This window comes from Saccopteryx bilineata, chromosome 4 (genome assembly GCF_036850765.1).
Source record: "Saccopteryx bilineata isolate mSacBil1 chromosome 4, mSacBil1_pri_phased_curated, whole genome shotgun sequence".
Lineage (NCBI taxonomy): Eukaryota > Metazoa > Chordata > Mammalia > Chiroptera > Emballonuridae > Saccopteryx > Saccopteryx bilineata.
This window is the reverse complement of record NC_089493.1, coordinates 24,797,556-24,820,081: the sequence shown is the minus strand read 5'-3', so window position 1 is coordinate 24,820,081 and position 22,526 is coordinate 24,797,556. Positions and strand designations below refer to the sequence as shown.

The following is a 22,526-nucleotide window of genomic DNA, read 5'->3' as shown; positions in this document are numbered from 1 at the left end:
TTCTGTCTCTTGGAATAGAGGCTTTGCTTGTAGTCCCCTGGGGCACAAAAGTGGATCACTGCAGACCACTTAAGTCAGTGGTAGTCAACCTGGTCCCTACCGCCCACTAGTGGGCGTTCCAGCTTTCATGGTGGGTGGTAGCGGAGCAACCAAAGTATAAATAAAAAGATAGATTTAACTATAGTAAGTTGTTTTATAAAGATTTATTCTGCCAAACAGCAAAAATCTGACATAACATACTTGGGAAGTAATTATTATATGCTTTAACTTGCTATAACTCTGCTTTATAAATTTTACAAAGTTACTTCCCTACTTTATAAATCACCATTACTGTGGAACCGGTGGGCGGTTAGAAACTTTTACTACTAACCGAGATACAAAAGTGGGCGGTAGGTATAAAAAGGTTGACTACCCCTGGTTTAAGTCATATATGCCCGTTCAGGAATCCCAGTTCTGGAACTAAGTTTTTGCTTGCATTAACTATATGCTCACTGACCATAACCAAAACTACTATTACTTAAGCTAAAATTTAATTTTTTTTTAGCGAGAGAAACGCAAAGAGGGACAGGACAGGGAGAGAGATGAGAAGCATCAATTCTTCCTTGCCGCACTTCAGTAGCTGACTGATAAAATGTAAACTCCTGTGTTTTCCCTATCAGCTCCCCTCAGCAGCGGCCTCGCTTCCCGCCAGTCCTCCCTGGCGGAGGCCATCGCCAGGGGCTTGCATGCCAGTCAGCATGTCCTGTCCCAGTCCTCGACCCTGCCGGTGTACCGGCATACAAAACAAGAGTCGCTCTCCTCAGCCAGCCTGCACCCATTTCCGCAAGAGAGTCACGCTTCTTCCCAATTCTGACAAGAGCGTCTCAGTTTCCCACCTCGAAACTGAGCCCGGGCCGCTCCTGTCTCTAAGTTTTCCCTACAAAATGGCGACAGCCGGAAGCAACCATAGAGACCTCCGCCCTCCGCGGAGAGAGCGCCAGCCTCTTTCGGAGGGAACAGCGTGCGCCTGCAAGGGCCTATCTAGAAGAACAGGAAGCAGCCTCCATGGTCCCGGGTCCTCCTAGCCGATCACGTGGCTGGCGGAAGCCGCAGCGGAGGCGGAGGGAGGAGAAAGGGGCGGGAGGTTGGGGGGATTGCTCGAGACCCGGCGACAACTGGGTTGTCATGGAGCCACGGGGCCGGGCTGGCGCATGCGCCACCTAACCCACAGGCTGGTCGTGGAGCGGCTACCCCGGCCCTAGGTGAGAAAGGGTGGACTGGGCGCGCCGGGAGCGGGTTTGGGCGAGGAGCGTGGGAAAGGAGGTGGGACTAGGGGAAAAGAAGAAGGGACGTGAGGTAGGCAAAAGGGAGAAACGGGACTTTTGGGGACAGAGGGCCAAATGGTGGGAGCGGAAGGTGTGCGTCCTTCCCCATTTAGTTGATTGATTTGATTGCAAGAGGTGTAACTGCATGAGAGAGGGAATCACGGGGGAAGAGGGGACTGTGTACCGAGAGGGGGCTGGTGTGAGGTGCCAGTGGGGTAAGACCCTCAGGGAAGGTGGGCCGTGGTCTAGCCCCGAGAGTACCAGCCTGCTGGGCTTCCGGGCAGGGGGAGAGCCGGAGGCCTCCGGCCAGGCTGCGAACTGAGGGGCAGGGAATGGGCAGGCGAGTGCAGGAACTGGCAACTAGGCGAGGATCTTGGGACTCCAGTTTGGGGGTGGGGACAGCACCCCATTCTGAATCCATGGCATAGAGGTGCTGCTGTCTTTTCCAGAAGCTTGCTTTCACTTACTTGGCTGGTTATTTCCCCTGGGTGGCCAGCTGGCCAGGCGTGTTGCCACAGTTTGAGGAGGTGGGGAAGAAATGCCACGGAGGGAATTAGTGGGTGGGCTGGAGGGAGCCCCGACCCAGGCTCAGGATACAGGCCGAAGTCAGGTTCTGATACTGCCAAAGTCCTGGCAGTATGCATTGCCTGGGCGTTTGCCCTGGGAGGCTGGTGGTATGCCAGTCACAGCAGTCCTAGGGTCTGCCCAGTTCTGCCCTGCTGAGCTGGCAGGCTTGAATGCCTGGAGGGTACTCCTGCTGTCTGGCACAGATGCAGCGTGGGCTGGTGTGAGTGGGGAGGTGGGCACTATTACGGCAAACCCTTCTGGAAGCAGGGGATTTGAAGGAAGTTATCTAAGCTTATCTCCCTCTTTGAAAGAGGAGAATGGAGTGAGCCATACCAGGTTCCAAACACAGGACATTACATGGGATCTGGGTCTGGGATCTTTGACATGAATTTTTGCAGCTAAGTTGAAAAAAGGAAATGGCTGTGAAGGGGAAGATGAATAGTAGAGATTTAGGTAGATTGGGAGAGGGAGTTCTGTTAAAATAGACATTTCCTCAGAATGGTATCTCCAAATATGCAGATCAAAAGAAAATGACTTCAGAGAAAATCTAATAACGTGTTTATAGTTCTAACTTTAATTACTCATGGATTTCTAGGTGGCAAGGTCGTAATTTTTTATGATCTTGTCACTTTATTGTATTTATGTGTCTACTTGGGCTTTCTCCTCACAACTCTGTTTATGCACGAGTGTTATACATGTGACACATTTTAAAGGGAACTTGAGCTCTCAGGAAAGTTGCCAAGTATCTATAAAAGGAGAGATCTGAGAGCAGCATTTCAGATCCTTCCCTTGTAAACCTTGGGTCTCCTCTTTACCATAAGCCTCAATCATCATAGAGATTATTTTAGGATTAGACCAACCTTTAGTTTGGTTGATGGATTTATCCTTGAGTTTTCATCTTAGACTAAGGGGTAGATGAGAGATCTGCTTCCTGCAGGAGACCAAAGCTGGAAATTAGGGCTTGAGGTGACTGTGGTGTTTGGAAATGCAGAATCTTGACCTTCAAGCTGTTCAGGTATTTCAGTGACAGCTAAGCTGCTAAGGCTATCAGCAAGACTCAGTAGGACAGAAGATTTGTAGGAATTTATTATTCTGTTGAGGAACTCACACCTATTGGCAGCTGAGGTTGCAAAGATAAAAAACTGTTGAGGTTGAGGAGACAAATAATTAGACTGTAATGTTAGAAGTGCAAAAATAGAGGTTAGAGCCAGGTGCTGTATAGCACTTGTTAGAATTTTATCTCATACCTGTTTATATAAACCTCTATACTTAAATTCACTTTCCATTCTAAATCTTTTCAAAATTTTTATTTATTGATTTTAGTGAGAGAGGAATAGAGAGAGAGACAGGAAAATTGATCTGTTCCTGTATATGCCCTGACCAGGATTGAACTCACAACGAACGTCTGTGCCTCAGGACGATGCTCTAACCTACTGAGCTGTCTGGTCAGGGCTCCATTATAAGTTTTAGTGTGTACTGTTCTCTCTGGGGTAACCTTTGAACACTGTGTTACCTATGCACTTATTAAGAGGCCCAGTTGGGGTCAATTCTGACAGATTAGGGAGCTTAAATTGGAGTCTTTAATGCAGAATCAGCACATGAGGATCTGAGATGTTTGTAAGGAAATGTGAGTGCTTTCGAGTCTCTGCCAGGAAGCAGAAATAATAGAGTGGGCAACAGCTTGGTAACCCATTTTCAATCCCTAGTCAATTTATGAGTATCTAGCTTTATTATAAAATAATACCAAGAAGGAAAGAAATCTTTTTGAGGTTTTCAGACTTGCCACTTAAATGTGTGACCCTGTGTTTGAGAACGCCGGTAGTAAATGCCATCACTCTGCTTCTCTCCTGAGGAGGGCCTCGCCTGTGCTGTGTGTGAGTGGGTCTGTGTTTGCTGGCTAACTGATGTTCTCAGTGCCGCTCCTGGAGCGGAAGTGCCTCTCCTCTCAGAGCGGAGAGGTCAAGGTGGGATGGCACCCTTCATTCTCCGTCTTTAAGGTCCCTGGGCATTAAGGCTTTCTGCTGCATAATGAGAACTCAGGACAAAGGCTTTTATGTCTTTAGTCACTTTCACATCCAAAGTAGTTAATTAACTATTCTAAGGTAGACTATATATTGATATTTTTCTTACTTCCAACTGTTACCAGTCCCCCAGGATCTAAGATTTTAGCATCTGTTTTTCTTTTAACCAGTTTGTCGGTGTTTCAGTATTTTGATTCCACAATCAAAGTTGTCCTGCGTAGTCTTGGTGGGCCAGAATAAATCCCTGTGTACCTTTTGTAGCTCATTGACTACACTTTAATAAGAGCAGCAAGACCTTTCTCGTCACAAGGATTGTAGAAGACAAAATTCGGATGCTTTATCTAAAATACTTGTAAAATAATCCGTATTTTGTAAGGTAATGTGAAACTTTGTCAAATTCTTAATCAGTTGCAACTAGCGCGAGCAGTTTCCTAGTCTAAATCAAGAGTAGGGGCAGACTTGAACAAGTCTGACTGCCTGTCCGCAAGCTCCCTCCACTTCCATTTTGAAGAAGCCTCCTATTCACCTTCAGACACTATGATTTCAGGGAAATGGAACCATGCACCTTTGTTGGTTTTCATTCAAAAGGATCCTGCTTTAATTAGAGATACACTTTCACTTTTTAGTCTGTTGTAGGCTGCACTATCCATGCTGTCAAACTTCCTGGCTGTCCAGGAGAGAGATGTTCTTTTGTGTAGTGCTGGACAAGATGTGACAGTGTCATTGTTTGTCTTCTGTGCACACAGGGCTAGACCTGTGACCTGTCAAGAGTGCTTAATCTGACATGGGGAAACCAGTTCCATTAAATGAGTTTGATACAGTACAAAGTAATTTTCGCTTGGAATTGGGTTTGTAATTCAGTCTGATTCAGGTCGGTGTGTGTTCCCCTTAGTCCACTTCTACTGCATGCAGAAGTATGGGCAAGAGGATTGCTCAAGGATGCTCGTCGGCATCCTTGTCTTCTGTTTAATTTTATCTGCAATCCCTCCTCTACTTCTAAAGTAGTTGATGTTCTTCATGAGATCCTGTATCAACAGAAATTTTCAGACTTGGCATTGCAGGTATTCCAAGTATAGTGCGGTTTGGCAGGGGGCTCTGTTTCTCTGCACTCAGGACAAGTGGGTGGAGCTGCGAGTGGATTATCAATTAAAATGTCACCAGGCTTTGCTTACACCTACTCTCTTGGTCCACTCGAGCTGCTCTAACAAAATATCACAGACTGGGTGGCAAATAAACAACAGGAATTTATTTCTAGTGGTCCCAGGGGCTAGAAATCAGATCAGGTGCCAGCACGGTCAGTAGGGGCCATCTTTCAGGTCACAGACTTCGCATTGTATCCTCACATGGTAGGAGGGGCTAGGGAATCTCTCTGAGCCGCTTTTATAAGGCACTAATCCTATTCATGAGGGCTCCACCCTCATGATTTAAGCACCTCTCAAAGGCCCCACCTCCTAATACCATCATTGTTGGGGGTTAGGATTTCAACATATGGATTGGAGAGGAACACAGGCAGACCAGCACTGCCCCAGTTTTATTATTGTTGTCATTTTCTTTGTGGGCCTCCTGTTGCCTGTGGCTCTGTCGTATCCCTTGTGTTATTATCTTGCTGTCATTCCTCAGTGCCTCAAATGGCCTTGTAGAAATATCTGGACTGTTTTCAGCCTCTGCCAGCCCTTTAAAGGGCTCATTTGTCTAACTCTTTGCATTGTTAGCTTAGTTATGGGTCTGCCATGGACTAGCTGTGTGTCACTGGGGCAAATCCAGGCTTCGCCCTAGGCTCCCAACATGTGCCTGTGGTAGCCTGCTGAGCATCTCCACTTGGACGACCCACAGTGGCTTCTCTCTACATGGCCTGAACTGAACTGGCCCAGCCACCCTGCCATATGTCTTCTGTGCTCTTCCTGGCTCCACCGTCTATCCCTCAACATAAAAACACCGAGCCCCATCAAGTCAGCCTCCTGAATGTGTCTCCAGTCTGTTTACTTCTCTCTGTGTCCACTGCCACCACCTAAGTCACCTGGACTACATTGCAGTATAATATTTATAGTATCTCAACGATCTCAGTGCCACTCTGGCTTCTCCCTACTTTAGTCTCAGTCCAGCTTCCAAATGCCTTTAAAATGCAGTTCCAATCTTGTCCCTCTTCTGGTTAAAATCTTCCCGTGACTTCCCGTCTCTCAAGTTAATACTCAAAGTCTTGACGACATGGGTTACAAGGTACTGCCTGTCAGGCATCAGCCCTTTCCGTGTCGTGTCGGGGCCTGGCCTTCTCCCCTCTGTGCTGTGCTCTAGCCCCCCGGCCTTGCGGCTCTGGGACTGTATCCGGCTCCTGTTTCCCTGAGGGCCACCACACTTCCACACCCCACCCTGCCCCCAGCCAGCTTGACCTCCTGCTAACTCCTATCACTCTGTCTCATCCTCCAGATTCCAGCGACATGTCACTTCCTCAGGACAGCCTTCCCTTCCCTGTCGCCCCAGACTAGGAGCCCCCCCCCCCAGAGCTGTTATCAAAGTCGCAATTAATTGTGTGATTACTTGATTGATGTGTGTCTGCCTCTAGAATGTAAGCTCCAGGAAGGTGGACCATGTCTATTCCATTCACCTGTATCCCCAGTCCTAGCACAATGCCTGGTTCGTAGTGAGTCCTTGATATTTTTAAGTGACTGAATGTAACCTAGCCGAACCTCAGTTTCCTCCGCTGTAAAATGGGATAGCAACAGAAGAGCACCCGAGGCTCAAGTGAGATAACATGAACAGCAGTGATGTTAGGGGCTTCTATAGAAGCCAAGCACTGTTCTGTAGGATCTTTTCTATGCATGAAAGTGCTGTTTAAGCCAAAAAGTAGTATGCGGGCTTAAGGAGTTGTTTATACTCTGTTCAGTAGAACAAAGAAGGGGGTTAATGTGAGAAACCACACTATGGGAGGTGGCAGCAAGGCAGGAGCTGGCAAATGGATCCTGGAAAAGCTAACCTTGTCCCAGGTGGGTATTCCCTCTGCTCTCCTCTCTCCGGGAGCAGGGTGACCTACCCGGTCCAGAAACCTAATCAAATGTGCCTTTGTTAGCTGTTTACAAAGCCTCCACTGATTGCGGTTTGTGTGCCTTGAATCTGTAATGGAGTTAGAGGGCAGGGAGAGGACAGTGAACCTCCTTTTGGGTGGAAACCCTTCTCCTGTTTAGTGAGCTTGAGGCCTTTTCAGCGGGGACCTCGCAGAAAATACAGAGGAAGTGGGTGAGGCCAGTGTCCTTTGCCCTTACCTCACTCACCGTTTCGATCACCTGTGTCAGCTGTCTAGGCCGTGACTTCTTATGTAATTGTTGTTTTTTGCAGCGCAGTCCAGATGAAAAGAGTACTTCCAGTCCAGTAAAACATGGAGAGGAAAGCCCCACCCCGAGAGGGCCCCAGAAGGCTGTCGGCCAGACTGGGCAAAGGCCCCGACATGAAGAAAGGGGCCCGTCCGCTCGGCGGGCCTGCTGCCGAGTCCGACAAGGACTCTGGATTTTCAGGTTAAAAATACCGTATTCCTTCTACATTGTCATGAATGATTTGCCTGAAAAAAATGACCTCCCTAAAACTCATTTGTGTGATAAGGATGGGAAGCTTTCATGTGCAGAATAAATAAATATCTCATCTCTTAAGATGGTAATTCTGGTGCCTTGTGGCAGGGTACCTGGCAGAGTCACCGTGGGGTTCGTTCTGAAAGAGTAATCTGACATCTTTTTCAACTCAGACTCTCAATTTTAAATAAGTACTCAGAATTCTATTGTCTCAGCTCAGGCGTGGCCAACAGTTTTTGCCTCCAGGCCAGATTAGAAAGAAAACTTTTTTCATGGGCCGGACGAAATATTAAAATTAAAAGATGTTAAATACAAAAACAATTCGTTTAAGTAAACAAAATTTTATTCTGGAATTTGTTTATGGATAAATGTAAGTGAGTGAAAAAAATTTTAATATACAATATTATTTTAATAAAAATATAATTACATGCCATATAAATATCCAAAGTGTATTGCAATCAATCGAAACAATAATTAATAGAATGAGCTGGAAGGGGTTATATCGCAAATAAAACAATTATTTCGTTTTACAAACAGCCTGGACACGTTTTCAGTTATTAACTGCAGCTGTTGTCTATGCTACAATGCCACTTGATTCAACATACTTGACCACAAAAATAACTAATTGTTTGACCTTGGGTGTGCACTGGCAAACTCCGCCTAAAAGAATGTGGGTTTCACATTGCCGCTAAACATCAAACAGTTCATATCGCCTGACCAGGTGGTGGCGCAGTGGATAGAGCGTCGGACTGGGATGCAGAGGACCCAGGTTCGAGACCCCGAGGTCTCCAGCTTGAGCGCGAGCTCATCTGGTTTGAGCAAAGCTCACAAGCTTGGACCCAAGGTCGCTGGCTCAAGCAAGGGGTTACTCGGTCTGCTGAAGGCCCACGGTCAAGGCACATATGAGAAAGCAAGCAATGAACAACTAAGGTGTCACAACGTGCAACGAAAAACTAATGATTGATGCTTCTCATCTCTCCGTTCCTGTCTGTCTGTCCCTGTCTATCCCTCCCTCTGAATCTCTGTCTCTGTAAAAAAAAAAAAAAAAAAAACAGTTCATATCGAGTACAGATGAGTACAAAAGCTGTAAATCTTTATAATGGAATTTTTTAAAAAAATAAAGAAGTATCGCAAATCCATTCGACCAATTATTGGAAGTTAACCCTAGATTAGTCACATGCGGAGTTCTTTTCCACGTATCACTACCTTCTTAAATATCTCTATTTCCAATAATCAAAGATGCTTCCGCTTCTGGGTAGCTGAGATTTTAAAGTAGCGGAGAATATTAAAAATTTAATCACGGGCCACATAAACTCATTATGCGGGCGTGATCCGGCCCGCAGACCATATGTTGGCCATACCTGTCTTAGCTGCTTTTTTGCAGGACTAGTTACGTTGCAGTTAAAAGTACTGTATGTTGCCACAGATGTAACAGATTATACAGAAGTGATATGTAATTTGTTATAACTTTTTTGCTAAGAAAGTAATTTTGCTGTATTTAAAAACATTTCCTGTGGTGCAGTGGATAAAGCGTCGACCTAGAGTGCTGAGGTTGCCGGTTCGAAACCCTGGCTTGCCTGGTCAAGGCACATATGGGAGTTGATGCTTCCTGCTCCTCCCCCCACCCTTTTCTCTCCCTCTCTCTCTCTCTCTCTCTCTCTTTCTCTCTCTCTCTGTCTCTCCCTCTCTAAAAAAATAAAATAAAATAAAATAAATATATATCCACACATTTCCCACCCTGACTAGTGGTGCAGTGGATAGAGTGGTCCTGGAGCACTGAGGTCACCAGTTCAGGGTCGGGGTTGCTGGCTCAAACCCTGAGGGCACTGGTTCAAGCCTGGTTAGGGCACGGATGAGAAGCAGTCAGTGGCACAACTAAGTGGAACGAGTTGATGCTTCTCTCTCTCCCCTTCTCTCCCTCCCTTTCTCTCTCTTACTCTCTCCCTTTCTCTCTCCCTCTCTCTCCCCTTCTCTTCCTACCCTCCTCCCTTCCTATCTCTCAAAAAACAAAAAAACCCGTTTCCCCTCTATAACCTATTCTCCCAGTAGCTGTGTATTTTGTATTTGGACTATGAGCCTCGTGGTCCAGTTCCAAACTTGAGTATCTATTAGAAACAAGAAAGAACAATTTTCCTTGCTAGTGTGTCTTAAACTCTACCTGGAAGGGCAGCTGCATACCCAGTGAGTGAATCTTTCAACTTTGTGCTGAGGCTCCTTTTTATTTCCAGGTCTGAGGGTAGTGGCTTGACTTAGATTATGGCTCTCATGTCAACATTTTGGCCTAGGGGATGCAGAAAGGTGATGCTAGAGGATTCTGCTAGGTTAGCATCCTGAGATGGAGCCCAGTCCTAGAAAAAGATTTATGTTATCCAGCCTCACAGAGATTAATCAATCCATCATCTTGATTTATTAACTTAATAGTGAGAAACCCAGCTGTCGGGAATACTAGATCTGCCTCGTCCTGAGGTTGGTATATTCGAGTTTCTCCCTGTGGGCAGTCTGTGTGAGCAGCCAGATTATAAATAGACTGTTGCTCAGGGAGGAGCAGAGCGCTGACTGACCAAGGGACTAGATGGAGGGCAGTCCCGGGAGGGAGAGCCAGTGTGCAGCCCGTGGGTTTTTCTTCACCTTCGCTTAGCGTTGCTTTCCAAGCTTGCCTCATCGTAAGGCTCATAAGTATCTGGTGAGTCGTGTGATCAGACAGGTTTGGGAGACATGGCAGGCTTGGTGTCTCTGTTTTTTCTTTGAATGTCGTGTTTGTTTCCATATCACAAAGGCAATACATGCTCACTGTAAAAGCTTAGACATGTGAAAAGAAAAGTATAAACATGATCCATCATCCCACCACCTGGTTTTCTCAATACTGTTGACATTTTGGTACCTTTTTCCAGCAATTTCAGGCCAGTTGTTTTGTATTATGTCCCAAAGTATAGATAGTGTTTCTGATACTCTTCTTATTCTTTATGTAGAAGTGCTTAAGTATTGTGTTGTTCAGACATAAGGCAGTATTAAAACTAATCAAACTGGTTATGCTCCAGAAAGTGACTCCAGTGAATGCCTCCAGCCACAGCTGGGCCAGGTGCCAGTGATTTCATCACTGAGTTATTACTTCAGTTACCTTAGAGAATGATGTAATCTTATTAATTAGCTATAGTCCATATTTAGTTTTCCCACTGTCCCAATAGTGCCCTTTATAGCCATGAGTCTATTTATCTGTTTGTGTTAGATCCAGGTCGATTGAAGATTGTACATTCCATTTAGTTATCCTGTCTTTTTAGTCTTACTTTGTCTAGAAAAGCTCCCTCATCTTTCCTTTTCGTCTTTTCCTTTTCTTTTTTTAAATGACATCCACATCTTTGAATGAGTTAGATCCGTTGTTTTGTAGGATATCCCACACTCTGGATTTTTTCTGGTAGCACCCCCATTTCTAGAATCAGGATAAACACTTTTTACCAGACTATTGCATTTTTTCTGTTACCAGGGGTCGGGAACCTTTTTGGCTGAGAGACCCATGAGCGCCACATATTTTAATATGTAATTCCATGAGAGCCATACAACGACCCGTGTACATTATGCATTATCCAATAAAAATTTGGTGTTGTCCCAGAGGACAGCTGTGATTGGCTCCAGCCACCCGCAACCATGAACACGAGTGGTAGGAAATAAATGGATTGTAATACATGAGAATGTTTTATATTTTTAACGTTATTATTTTTTTTATTAAAGATTTGTCTGTGAGCCAGATGTACCCATCAAAAGAGCCACATCTGGCTTGCGAGCCATAGGTTCCCGACCCCTGTGTTATATACCCTTCTCATTGCACACATAAGGAGACTCTGAAATTTGTCTTATTCTTGGTGATGCTCTGGTTGATCACTTGATTAAGGTAGTTTAACTTGCTTAAGGTAGTACAGCGGTACCTTGAGATACGAATTTAATTCATTCTGTAACCAAGCTCATAAGTCAGTCAACTTGTATATCAAACTACCGATACTGGACCCGTGCGCCAACACGCCAACTAGCAACAGCTTCCCGAATCATTACTCGCATCTCGGAATTTCACTCGGATCTCGAACAAAAATGCAGACCGAGTGACAGCTCGTATCTTAAAAAAATTCATATGTTGGTCTATTTGTATCTCAAGGTACCACTGTATATACCAGATTTCTTTATTGTAGAAGAACCGTTTTTATTTGTAGTTATAAGCAATTTATAAGATGATATTTTTAGACTGTATGACTGTCCTGTTCCCCAACAAACTTTAAAAATATATTTTAGCAAGAGAGAGAGACAGAGGCAGACAAAAAGGAAGGGAGAGAGATGAGAAGCATGAACTCATAGTTATGGCACTTTAATCTGTGCATTAATTGCTTCTTATAAGTGCCTTGACCAGGGGCTCCAGCTGAGCCAGTGACCCCTTACTCAAGCCTGCGACCTGGGGTTTCAAACCTGGGACCTCAGCATCCTAGATTGACGCTCTATGTACTGCGCCACCACCGGTCAGACCCCAACAAACTCTTGACCAGGGCTCTTAGCATTCCTCGAGGATCCTTGCCCAAAGCAGTTACTACATTTGTGGTTTAAAAATGGTGATCTAGTTCTATTGTTCCGTGTACATTTTATTAGCTGACATTCTTCTGTGAAGTAGCACTTTCCCTCCTCCACCCCCTTTTTATCCCTGTGGTTCATGGAATTCCTTTGTAATTCAGTATCTCAATCCATTGTCATATTTGATACTCATTCTTTTTGATACTCACACATTTTGATACATATTCTTTTTGATACTCGAATTATCACAGATTTGGCCAGTGGGAGTCCCTTCTAGTTAGTTCCTATGTCTTTTCAGCGTGTCTCCATCTGTGTTTGAGTACTTGCTTGTTTTCTGAGATAATAGGATGTCCAGGCTCATTTTGTATCTTCCCTGGCAAAGACTTTGAATCCAAGGAGCCCTGTTTCCCTACCATGCAGACTGGCATTTAGAAACCAAGGTCCAGGTACCAGGTTGGCACTTTGCTCCTGAGCTCTTTGTTTCTGGCCTCCTGGTTCTTAACTAAAGGCGCACATTTGGATTACACATGGTATTTTGTAAAAATTTACACAAAATACCATGGGCACCAGAGAAATCAATTCAGTAGACTGAGGAGAGGACCCCAAAGTCTGTCATTTCTAAAAAGCATCCCCAAAGAGTCTGATTTCAATGCAGATGTTCTCGGTTGCACTCTTACATTAAAGTCACATTCTGGTCCGCCTCATCCAGATTACTCTGAGTTCTGCACTAGCATTTAGGGTCTCCCCAGACTCGTCACAGCAGTCTCTGGGTTTGCTGCAGCAGGTAGCTGATTGAGTCCCTTTGATGGATTTCACAGCAGGGCAGTCTTGTTTTCTTTGCCTTGGAGAGTGTCTGTCACCCAGTGTATGGGACCCCAGTGGGCACACTCATGTATTTAGGGCACCAACAAAGGAGGTGCCTACCTGGGTAGAGGGAACAACAAAGACAGGCATTCAGACTTCAGCGCTGAGGAACTTACCAACAACTTACAATTAGAAACTTAGGAAGAAGCTATTTTAATTTCAGTATGGATATAAGTTTTGAGGTTTACAGATTGGTTTTGTTTTTATTATAATTACATCTTGTGGTGCCAAAGCCTCTCAATCTTGCCCCAGGTCAGCACACTCCCCCGTTTGACAACAGATTCTTGAAAGTGAACTTTGAGCCAGCTTTGATCCTTCCACCCAGTTCTCCTGTAGACTGGTGACGCTTACTTGCACAGGAAGCCGAATTGATGCAGGCTTCGTAGAGAGTTAGAAAGGAGTCCAGGGGCAGTGATTCTTGACCTTCGAGGGTGGAAGTGGTAACTGTGGACCCCATTGAGAATCCAGTGAAAGTTCAAGACCCTCTCAGAAAAATCCACAAAAAGCCATCTCACAAATATTCCATTCAATTTCAAGGGGTCCCACCACTTCCTAGGAGGCTTGGTTAAGAGCCCCTAGCATAGAGCCCGAGAGAACTGACCATTTTTCTGCCCACCAGATGGGAGTTCGGAATGTCTGAGCTCGGCGGAGCAGATGGAGTCTGAGGACATGCTGAGCGCCTTAGGCTGGAGCCGGGAAGACAAGCCAACTCAGAACTCCAGGGGTGCGAGCAAGGCCTTTCCTGCGCTGCCCCCCATGGTCGTCATGAAGAACGTGCTGGTCAGGCAGGTGAGGGGGAATGAGCGCTCCTGCTATCTCTGCAAATGCAGGTTCCCGAGCTCCTGTGTACAGAGGCTCTCCCTGTCGCCCAGGACAGGGTTTAGGGGCAGATCACTAGAACCCTGATGCGTACTCTGTCCCAGGGAGAGGGAGTTACCATTCCGCTACTGACCGTGTTTTAAAAAGGACCTGGCCGGTTGGCTTAGTGGTAGAGCATCGGCCTGGCGTGCAGGAGTCCCGGGTTCAATTCCCGGCCAGGGCACACAGGAGAAGCGCCCATCTGCTTCTCCACCCCTCCACCCCTCCCCCTCTCCTTCCTCTCTGTCTCTCTCTTCCCCTCCCGCAGCGAGGCTCCATTGGAGCAAAGATGGCCCGGGCGCTGGGGATGGCTCCTTGGCCTCTGCCCCAGGCGCTAGAGTGGCTCTGGTCGCAGCAGAGTGACTCCCCGGAGGGGCAGAGCATCGCCCCCTGGTGGGCAGATCATTGCCCCTGGTGGGCGTGCCGGGTGAATCCCGGTCGGGCGCATGCGGGAGTCTGTCTGACTGTCTCTCCCCATTTCCAGCTTCAGAAAAATACAAAGAAAAAAAATAAAATAAAAAAAATAAAAAGGACTACAAGAATCGTGACACAGGTTCTCGTTTTCCAGACCAGAATTCCTTAGTAATGTATAAAGGAACCATGCAGAATGTCATAGCTTTCATAGTGCAGTCTAATATATGACAGAATTTAAGGTATAAACAAAAGAATCTCCTTCCAGTTTGAAATGCTTTAGGAATGGCTCCCCAGCGGAGTCCATGGCATTGCAGAGGGGCTTAGGAATGGCTCTCCCGGTGGAGTCCGCAGCAGGGCCGTGGGGCTCAGGCGTGGCTCTCCCTGTGGAGTCTGCAGCAGGGCCGTGGGGCTCAGGCGTGGCTCTCCCGGTGGAGTCCGCAGCAGGGCCGTGGGGCTCAGGCGTGGCTCTCCCTGTGGAGTCCGCAGCAGGGCCGTGGGGCTCAGGCGTGGCTCTCCCGGTGGAGTCCGCAGCAGGGCCGTGGGGCTCAGGCGTGGCTCTCCCGGTGGAGTCCGCAGCAGGGCCGAGGGGCTCAGGCGTGGCTCTCCCGGTGGAGTCTATAGCGGGGCCGAGGGGCTCAGGCGTGGCTCTCCCGGTGGAGTCTACAGCGGGGCCGAGGGGCTCAGGCGTGGCTCTCCCGGTGGAGTCTATAGCGGGGCCGAGGGGCTCAGGCGTGGCTCTCCCGGTGGAGTCCGCAGCAGGGCCGTGGGGCTCAGGCGTGGCTCTCCCAGTGGAGTCTATAGCAGGGCCGAGGGGCTCAGTGTGGCTCTCCCGGTGGAGTCCACAGCAGGGCCGAGGGGCTCAGGCGTGGCTCTCCTGGTGGAGTCCGCAGCAGGGCCGAGGGGCTCAGGCGTGGCTGTCCCGGTGGAGTCCGCAGCAGGGCCGAGGGGCTCAGGCGTGGCTCTCCCGGTGGAGTCCGCAGCAGGGCCGTGGGGCTCAGGCGTGGCTCTCCCGGTGGAGTCTATAGCGGGGCCGTGGGGCTCAGGTGTGGCTCTCCCGGTGGAGTCTGCAGCAGGGCCGTGGGGCTCAGGCGTGGCTCTCCCTGTGGAGTCCGCAGCAGGGCCGTGGGGCTCAGGCGTGGCTCTCCCTGTGGAGTCCGCAGCAGGGCCGTGGGGCTCAGGCGTGGCTCTCCCGGTGGAGTCCGCAGCAGCGCTGTAGAGTTGAAAAATACTCTGGAGCTTTATTACATAACTGTGCTTAATACATGATTATTTTCCAAATATACAAGAAAAGAAGATTTAGATGAAAATCTAAGTCCCTGTGTTTGAAACAAAGAGTTTAATCATATGAACTGTGCTAAAGATATCAGTTCTCACATGAGTCCATTGTTGAGGCTGCTTGAAACGAGTGACGTTTGAAATCTGGCTTTATGTTCTCGACCTTCCCACCTTAGGCAGAAGCACCTATGTGACTGTAGCCTGACATGAAACCCAGTGTCTTAACTATTACCTAGTTATTTCTGACAAACACAAACTGGTTTTCAACAAGGCAACCTGGTGAGTCTAGAAAAAGCCTTTGAAGATTTTTGCTTAGCAAATCACATCTCGGCGGGAGGAACAGCTCTGCTTACTGAAATGAAGAGAGAATCAAGACGCGCATGGAGCCCAGATGAGCTGCACGAGCCCCCACCAGTGCTGTGATGCTTCTCAGGGCTCCTTTCCCCGGGCGCTTTCTCTCCCTGCTGTCCTCTCTGGCTTCCTCGTCACTCTTTCTGGCGTGTCTGTGTTTATGTGCGTCCCTTGTCCCAGGCGAGGCAGGCGGTTCCCAGCGCTGTTCCGGTCCCAGCTGAGGAGTGAGCGGCTCTTCCAGCAGAGCTGCATTCTCCAGAGGGCAGAGACCTGCCGCGGAGCCTGGGGGGGCAGGCTGGCCTAATGGAGTAGTCCAGGAGTTTCTTCTTGTTTTTTCACACATCCTAGAGTCTGTCCTGCACATTCCAAGATTGAAACAGTGATAGACTTTTGAAAATGTGTGTATATTGTGTAATGTGTTGGTTTTAGACATTTCTTCTTTGAGAATCTGATTCCAGCTCTGCCACTGGAGTGTGTATCTTGCACATGGTTACTTAGCCACCCTGGGCTTCGGTTTCCTCATCTTCAACATGAAGGCTTTATGTGAAACGATTCTGAGATCGTCACCAAGTCTAAAATCGCATCCCATACTCCCAGATGGTTCAACATGAAGAACCCATTGTAAAATCTAATAATTAGAACAAGTAAGCTAAGTGTCTGTTACAGCAGTGGGCCTAACAGCAGCATGAGGCAGAATCCAGTGAAATCAAGTTAGGAAAGCAGTGGATTAGGTATGTTCTGGAACTGTTTGCCTCATAGGTCTGCCTTAGGGCATGAGTGCCTGGCGGAACAGCTGGTACTTTGCTTCTGACTGAGCGGTACTTGGCTGTGTCTGCTTTAAAAGACCCCTGCCTTGGACCTCCTCTGAGAGGGAAGTGTGGTGCTAGGCCCAGCCTGGATTGCTTACATTCATCCCAGAGTACATTTGAATACCAGGAGGGCTTCGGAATGGGCTCTCCGGGTCACTCCAGCCTTTGCCCGGGAGACAGACGGTAGCTGGCATGTTCCACACCACGCACTGAAGAGCTGAGATGTGTAGAGCGGAGTGCGCATGCAGGACGTAGCGCTCTCCAGTGCAATCAAAGCACCACCCACCACGAGAAAGACCTTACGGGGTCTCTCTCTGCCTAGCCTTGACCCTCAGGTCTTCGGGACCAGGTTAGAACTGGACTGGCTTTTAAATATTGGAAATGAATATTCTTTATTAGATTTCCAGTTGATTCAGTACTTTAATTAAAAATTGAGGAGTCATATCACAATGGCAGTATGGCAGAATGGCTAGGTGGGTTAGGGGCAGTCAGAGGACGGAATCCAGCTGTCATTCAGTGTCCGGTGACCTAAAGCAAGTTATTTCAGCTTTACTGCCTCAGTTTCCTATTTTGAAAGGGAAATGATAACTACCTCATGGGGTTGTTATGGAGACAGCCCATGTAAAACAGCACACACAGTGCTGGCCTGTACATGATAGCTATTACTGTCTCGAGTGGTCTCATGATTGTTGGGTGACACGGCCTTAAAAGGGGCCCATGGACTCCTGACAGGTTCAGAGTTGTGTTCAGGTAAAAGGGGTTCCAGATGGAACTAAATGAAGGTGTAAAGTCACATTTATAGCCTTGAGATCTAGCACATTTTAACTAATGCCAAGAAATTGTACTATACATATTTTCATTGCCTCTGTTGTGACTTGATCCATGTCATTACTTCATCTACCTACAGTTTCTTTTCCTGAGTGATAGCACTTGAATAAAAATAGGTGTTTCTTCCAGTTTTCTGTTAGGAAAAGTTGGAAAAAAAAAAGGGAAGAAAGAAAGAAATTATGATATCAGGCCCAAATGGACTTTTAAGCCACTTCTCCAATCACATTCTTGAGAAAGGGCTGCTGTTGTGTGAGGGAAGCTCTGTATTTGAAACTGTTAGAAATACTCCAGCTTTGCCCCTTGGCAGGAGCCGGGAGCGTCTGTCCTTGAGCCGCTGATGAGTGTGTTGTGCTTTCTGTCTGCTTCCAGGGCAGCAGCTCCTCCCAGCTCCAGTCGTGGACAGTCCAGCCCTCCTTCGAAGTGATCCCTGCTCAGCCGCAGCTCCTGTTCCTCCATCCGCCTGTGCCGTCTCCTGTCAGCCCGTGTCACGCTGGCGAGAAGAAGTCGGACTCCAGGAACTACTTGCCCATTCTGAATTCTTACACCAAAATAGCCCCACACCCAGGCAAAAGGGGCCTTTCCCTCGGCGCAAAAGAAAGAGAACGTGGCATGCAGAAGAAAATGTGTACTGAGAGACTTGGGCCAAGCCTGCCTGCCGGTGAGCCCACCAAGACTGGCGCTGTGGCGCCCAGTCCCCCGACGGCAGCGCCCCCCAGCGCCAAGCTGGCGGAGGACTCCGCTCCGCAGGGCGTGCCCTCCTTAGTGGCGGGTGGAAGTCCACAGACTCTGCAGCCAGTGTCCAGCAGCCACGTAGCTAAAGCTCCCAGTCTGACCTTTGCTTCCCCCGCCAGTCCTGTCTGTGCATCAGACAGTACTCTGCATGGGTTAGAGAGCAACTCCCCGCTCTCACCGCTGTCAGCTAGTTACAGCTCACCCCTGTGGGCCGCAGAGCACCTCTGCCGCAGCCCAGACCTCTTCTCCGAGCAGCGGCAGAGCAAACACAGGCGCTTTCAGAATACCCTAGTAGTCCTACACAAGTCCGGCCTGCTGGAGATCACTCTGAAAACCAAGGAGTTGATTCGTCAGAACCAGGCGACTCAGGTGGAGCTAGAGCAGCTAAAGGAGCAGACCCAGCTGTTCATAGAGGCCACCAAGAGCAGGGCCCCTCAGGCGTGGGCCAAGCTGCAGGCATCTTTGACATCGGGGCCCATTCACACTGGTAGTGACATAGAAGCGTTCTCTGACCACCCAGACATATAGCACAGAGACATTTTCCTGTTACTTGAGTGCTTCTTTTTAACTCTTGCTATTACCTTACTCCTGTTTCCAAAGCTTACGTTAGAGCTTTTCCTTCTACCCTTAAAGTATCTAGCGGTTCCCTTACAAAGCCACGTGGCACTACCTGCCTGCTGTCTTAACCATGGTCTATGCACAGTTTACATATGTCTCTGTTCCACTGAGGACCTCAGACTCAGGATGTCCTTGAGTCCCTTTCCCTTAGCCGCAGGCATTTAGACGGCTCACGGGGCAAAGCAGGAGAGAGGAGTGTGTGGAGTCTTCTGGCCGTCAGCCCCCAGCATCCCACACCCAGCCGTGATCAGAGGTGCAGTGACGTGGACGAGCATACAGAGTGACACCTGTCAAGCCAGGGAGTAGGTGACAGAAGAATCCCCTCACAGATCTTCCCTTGGGTATCCTAGAGAGCAGCGAGAGGAGGTATGTCTGTGTTCCTCAGGCACTGCGTCACTTGGGGAGACCTGGGATGCCCAGGGCGCAGGTTGGGCCTAGGGTGCCAGCACTTCCTCTCTGAGCATTGTGTTCTTAAACGTGAGCGTCCAGGGGAACGGAGAGTGCCGTTCAGCTCTTACACTCTGAGCACAAGCCAGGCTCCCCTTCACTTACACTGGTAGGCAGAATAACCTCAGGTTTTTAAAGCAGGCAGCAGACTCAGCGCCATCTGGAATTTCAGCTGACGAATTGCTTCTCTTGACTTAGAACCTGAAGAAAGACATGGTCAGTAGCCCTTGGTCAGCTAGAAGACTCTGATCATTTGTGCTTTTTTTCCCCCCCTTTTTCTTTCTCCTTTTGAAACAATATGACCTGGTTTATGTGTGAAAATCTTAAAGAACTTCATGGTTCCTGAGAGCATGTTAGTAAGTAGTGTAAGTTACCCCCCTGCTGGCACTGTTCTCTTGTTTTCCTAAAAGAGAAAAGACGAGATTATTAAGCTTGATTGACCTGGGATTACAGTCATCCTGAGGTTATGAAATATAAGCCCACAAAGTTGGAAAACGTTCTTATCAGTTTTCTTTTCGCCTCCAAAGTGTTCATTTGTCCCACGTGCCACACGGCGACGTGGAGCGACGGGGAGGGGTGGCGTCTCGGTTTCTCGCCGTGTGTTGGATATTGGCAGCAAGCTCAAAGCTGTAGTGTTGCTTACGTGAAGTTCATCTGGGAATGGAGGGTGTGATGAGCACTTACAGGTGGTACACAGTCTTTCAGCTTCACTGCAGAGGTACACTAGATTTGTAATAGTAAAGAGTCAGACCTTTTCTCCTCTCATTGAATATTGTCATCCTCTTGAAAATAAATAATGACATCCAGATGACCATCTTCTCTGCAAGGAGAATGTTCTTGCAGTTTTACCGAGGCCCCAAAGAAGCTAATGCTTGTATTTGCGAGGTAGTGGCTACTTGAACACAGTTTTAAAATCACAAGGCTTTGGATTGCCTACACTTCAGGTAAGACCAACTGAGAAATAAACAACTTGAAAAAAACCTCTAGACTCTCTGATGAGTGCAGACTTCACACCTGCCATTTGCTTTCTGTAAGAGTTTCAAGAATCAGAGCAAGTGTGTCTTTAAGCAGCCTCAGTCCTTGGGATCATTTTGTCCTGCCTGCTCCCTCTACTCCCAGTGGCTCTCGTCCTGCGGCAGCTCTGCTCTGTGCCATGCTAGGAAGCTCCCTTTTGGCAGAATGTGTTTGGCAGCGAAGCTGTTAGAGACAGGTGCGTGCAGAACAGCCTGGGCACGAGTCATGAGTCTTCCTGAGTGTCAGAAATCTGAACCAATTGCAGAAAACCAAATTTATTCCATCGGAAAACCCTCTGTGGAGCTTATAAGCCTCTTGGACTCTTCTTCCTAGATTAAGGTTTGCGTTTCCCTTCCTGTCACGGTAAAAGATGATGAAAGTTGTCATTGATCCTCACTGCTGAGGGGCAGGAAGAAGGAGCATCACCCCAGCTCTTCTCTGGTCTTACAACTTAATGCTGGAAGGCTCTGGGCTCTTAGCCCGGTGTTCTTTCCCTAGAAGAGCTACAGGCAGGTGAAGCCAAGTAGAAAAGCTAGATTTTAGAAGGAGAATCTAGAAGCCAGCAGACTTTTGGGGCCAGAAGCTAGATCAGCACTGGAAGGGAAGGACCTTGGAGTTGACCAGAACGATCTCTGTAGGTTGCACAAAGCTGTAAGTAGCAGTGGTCTTAGTGGTGCATGATTTGATCTGCTGTGGTGTCCTGTGGCAGAGCTACTGTTTTCTGAAAGTGAGAAGCCATTCTTAGCTCAAACCAATCCTTAAGAGAACTTCTGGCGGGTTTTGTTGGCAATATTGAAACACATCTAGAAAAAGCTGCTGATTGAATTGGTTATGGGAATGGAGTTTAATGATATTGTAATTTATTACACTCTCATTGCTGTTTATTGATTATAGTACTGTCTGACTTCACTGATTCCTTCAGCAGAAAAGTAACTCGTGCGTATATCGAAGAGTTTTTCCAGCTAGGAATTCTTTAGGTTAGAGCTTTATTTACCAAATGTGAATTCTTTTGAGAAAGTATGAAGTTTTGTAGAAATTGACTGTGAAATGTCAGAAAAATAAAAATCACTTACTTGAAAACTATTCGGCGTTTTTATTTTATAACTGCTTAAAAGTACTGGGTGAAACCTAGAGTAAATAAATATTGGAATTACGTTTCAGACATCTGTACTCATATCATCTGTGCATGTTGAAAGCAGATACTGAACTTGTAGAAATTTGTCATTCAGACTGTCCCCACTGTGACCCTAAAGCAGGGGTCCCCAAACTTTTTACGACTGGGGGCCAGTTCACTGTCCCTCAGACCGTTGGAGGGCCAGACTATAAAAAAAATTATGAACAAATTCCTATGCACACTGCACATACTTTATTTTAAAGTAAAAAAAAACAGGAACAAATACAATATTTAAAATAAAGAACAAGTAAATTTAAATCAACAAACTGACCAGTATTTTAATGGGAACTATGCTCCTCTCACTGACCACCAATGAAAGAGGTGCCCCTTCCGGAAGTGTGGCGGGGGCCGGATAAATGGCCTCAGGGGGCCACATGTGGCCCGTAGGTCGTAGTTTGGGGATCCCTGCCCTAAAGGAAACGCAATCTTAAGGCAAATGAGGGGTCCAGTTTTCCCTAGAGGCTTGGAGGTTTATATAGGGTAGGTTGGGAAGAGAGGAGAATACAGTCCAATGATTTCTTCCATCTGATCTGACACCTTCGCAAATAGAATTTTTAAATGACAAAACTAATATGGTTGTCCACTGAGATAAACTAAAGCCACGTTAAGTGAAGTTCTTTCTTCAACAGAGGGGTCCTTAGCAAGTGCACCTCCAGGCCTTCTTCCACGCTCCTTGGGGCTGATTCCTGCTGTGCCGCTCCTCCTCAAGGTCCCCCAGGGTCTCGGCAGGGAGACGCGTGGTGTCCCCCGCTCCTCCTCAGGTTCCCCCAGGGTCTCGGCAGGGAGACGCGTGGTGTCCCCCGCTCCTCCTCAGGGTCCCCCAGGGCCTCGGCAGGGAGACGCGTGGTGTCCCCCGCTCCTCCTCAAGGTCCCCCAGGGTCTCGGCAGGGAGACGCGTGGTGTCCCCCGCTCCTCCTCAGGGTCCCCCAGGGTCTCGGCAGGGAGACGCGTGGTGTCCCCCGCTCCTCCTCAGGGTCCCCCAGGGTCTCGGCAGGGAGACGCGTGGTGTCCCCCGCTCCTCCTCAGGGTCCCCCAGGGTCTCGGCAGGGAGACACGTGGTGTCCTCCGCTCCTCCTCAGGGTCCCCCAGGGCCTCGGCAGGGAGACGCGTGGTGTCCCCTGCTCCTCCTCAAGGTCCTCCAGAGT

At 47.9% G+C, this 22,526-nt stretch overlaps 1 protein-coding gene across 2 annotated transcripts; it reads left to right on the top strand.

The window, feature by feature from the left end:
• The first annotated feature begins 1,101 nt into the window (after window positions 1-1,101).
• Window positions 1,102-21,290, top strand: CIPC (CLOCK interacting pacemaker). 2 transcript variants are annotated; one of them, XM_066274482.1, is made up of 4 exons: window positions 1,102-1,241; window positions 7,223-7,398; window positions 13,481-13,650; window positions 17,766-21,290. In XM_066274482.1, exons 2-4 carry the CDS (start codon window positions 7,263-7,265, stop codon window positions 18,654-18,656), a joined length of 1,197 nt encoding a protein of 398 aa, XP_066130579.1. In that variant the 5' UTR covers window positions 1,102-1,241; window positions 7,223-7,262; the 3' UTR covers window positions 18,657-21,290. The 2 variants fall into 2 exon arrangements, with proteins under 2 accessions (XP_066130579.1, XP_066130580.1); XM_066274483.1 differs by having other exon boundaries at window positions 1,241-1,335.
• The last annotated feature ends 1,236 nt before the right edge of the window (window positions 21,291-22,526 follow it).

Bases quoted from the DNA above. Each gene is read 5' to 3' on its own strand.
- CIPC (XM_066274482.1), top strand. From the start codon at position 7,263: ATGGAGAGGAAAGCCCCACCCCGAGAGGGCCCCAGAAGGCTGTCGGCC. The intron at 7,399-13,480 runs GTTAAAAATACC...TCTGCCCACCAG, and splicing joins CAAGGACTCTGGATTTTCAG to ATGGGAGTTCGGAATGTCTG. The intron at 13,651-17,765 runs GTGAGGGGGAAT...GTCTGCTTCCAG, and splicing joins AGAACGTGCTGGTCAGGCAG to GGCAGCAGCTCCTCCCAGCT.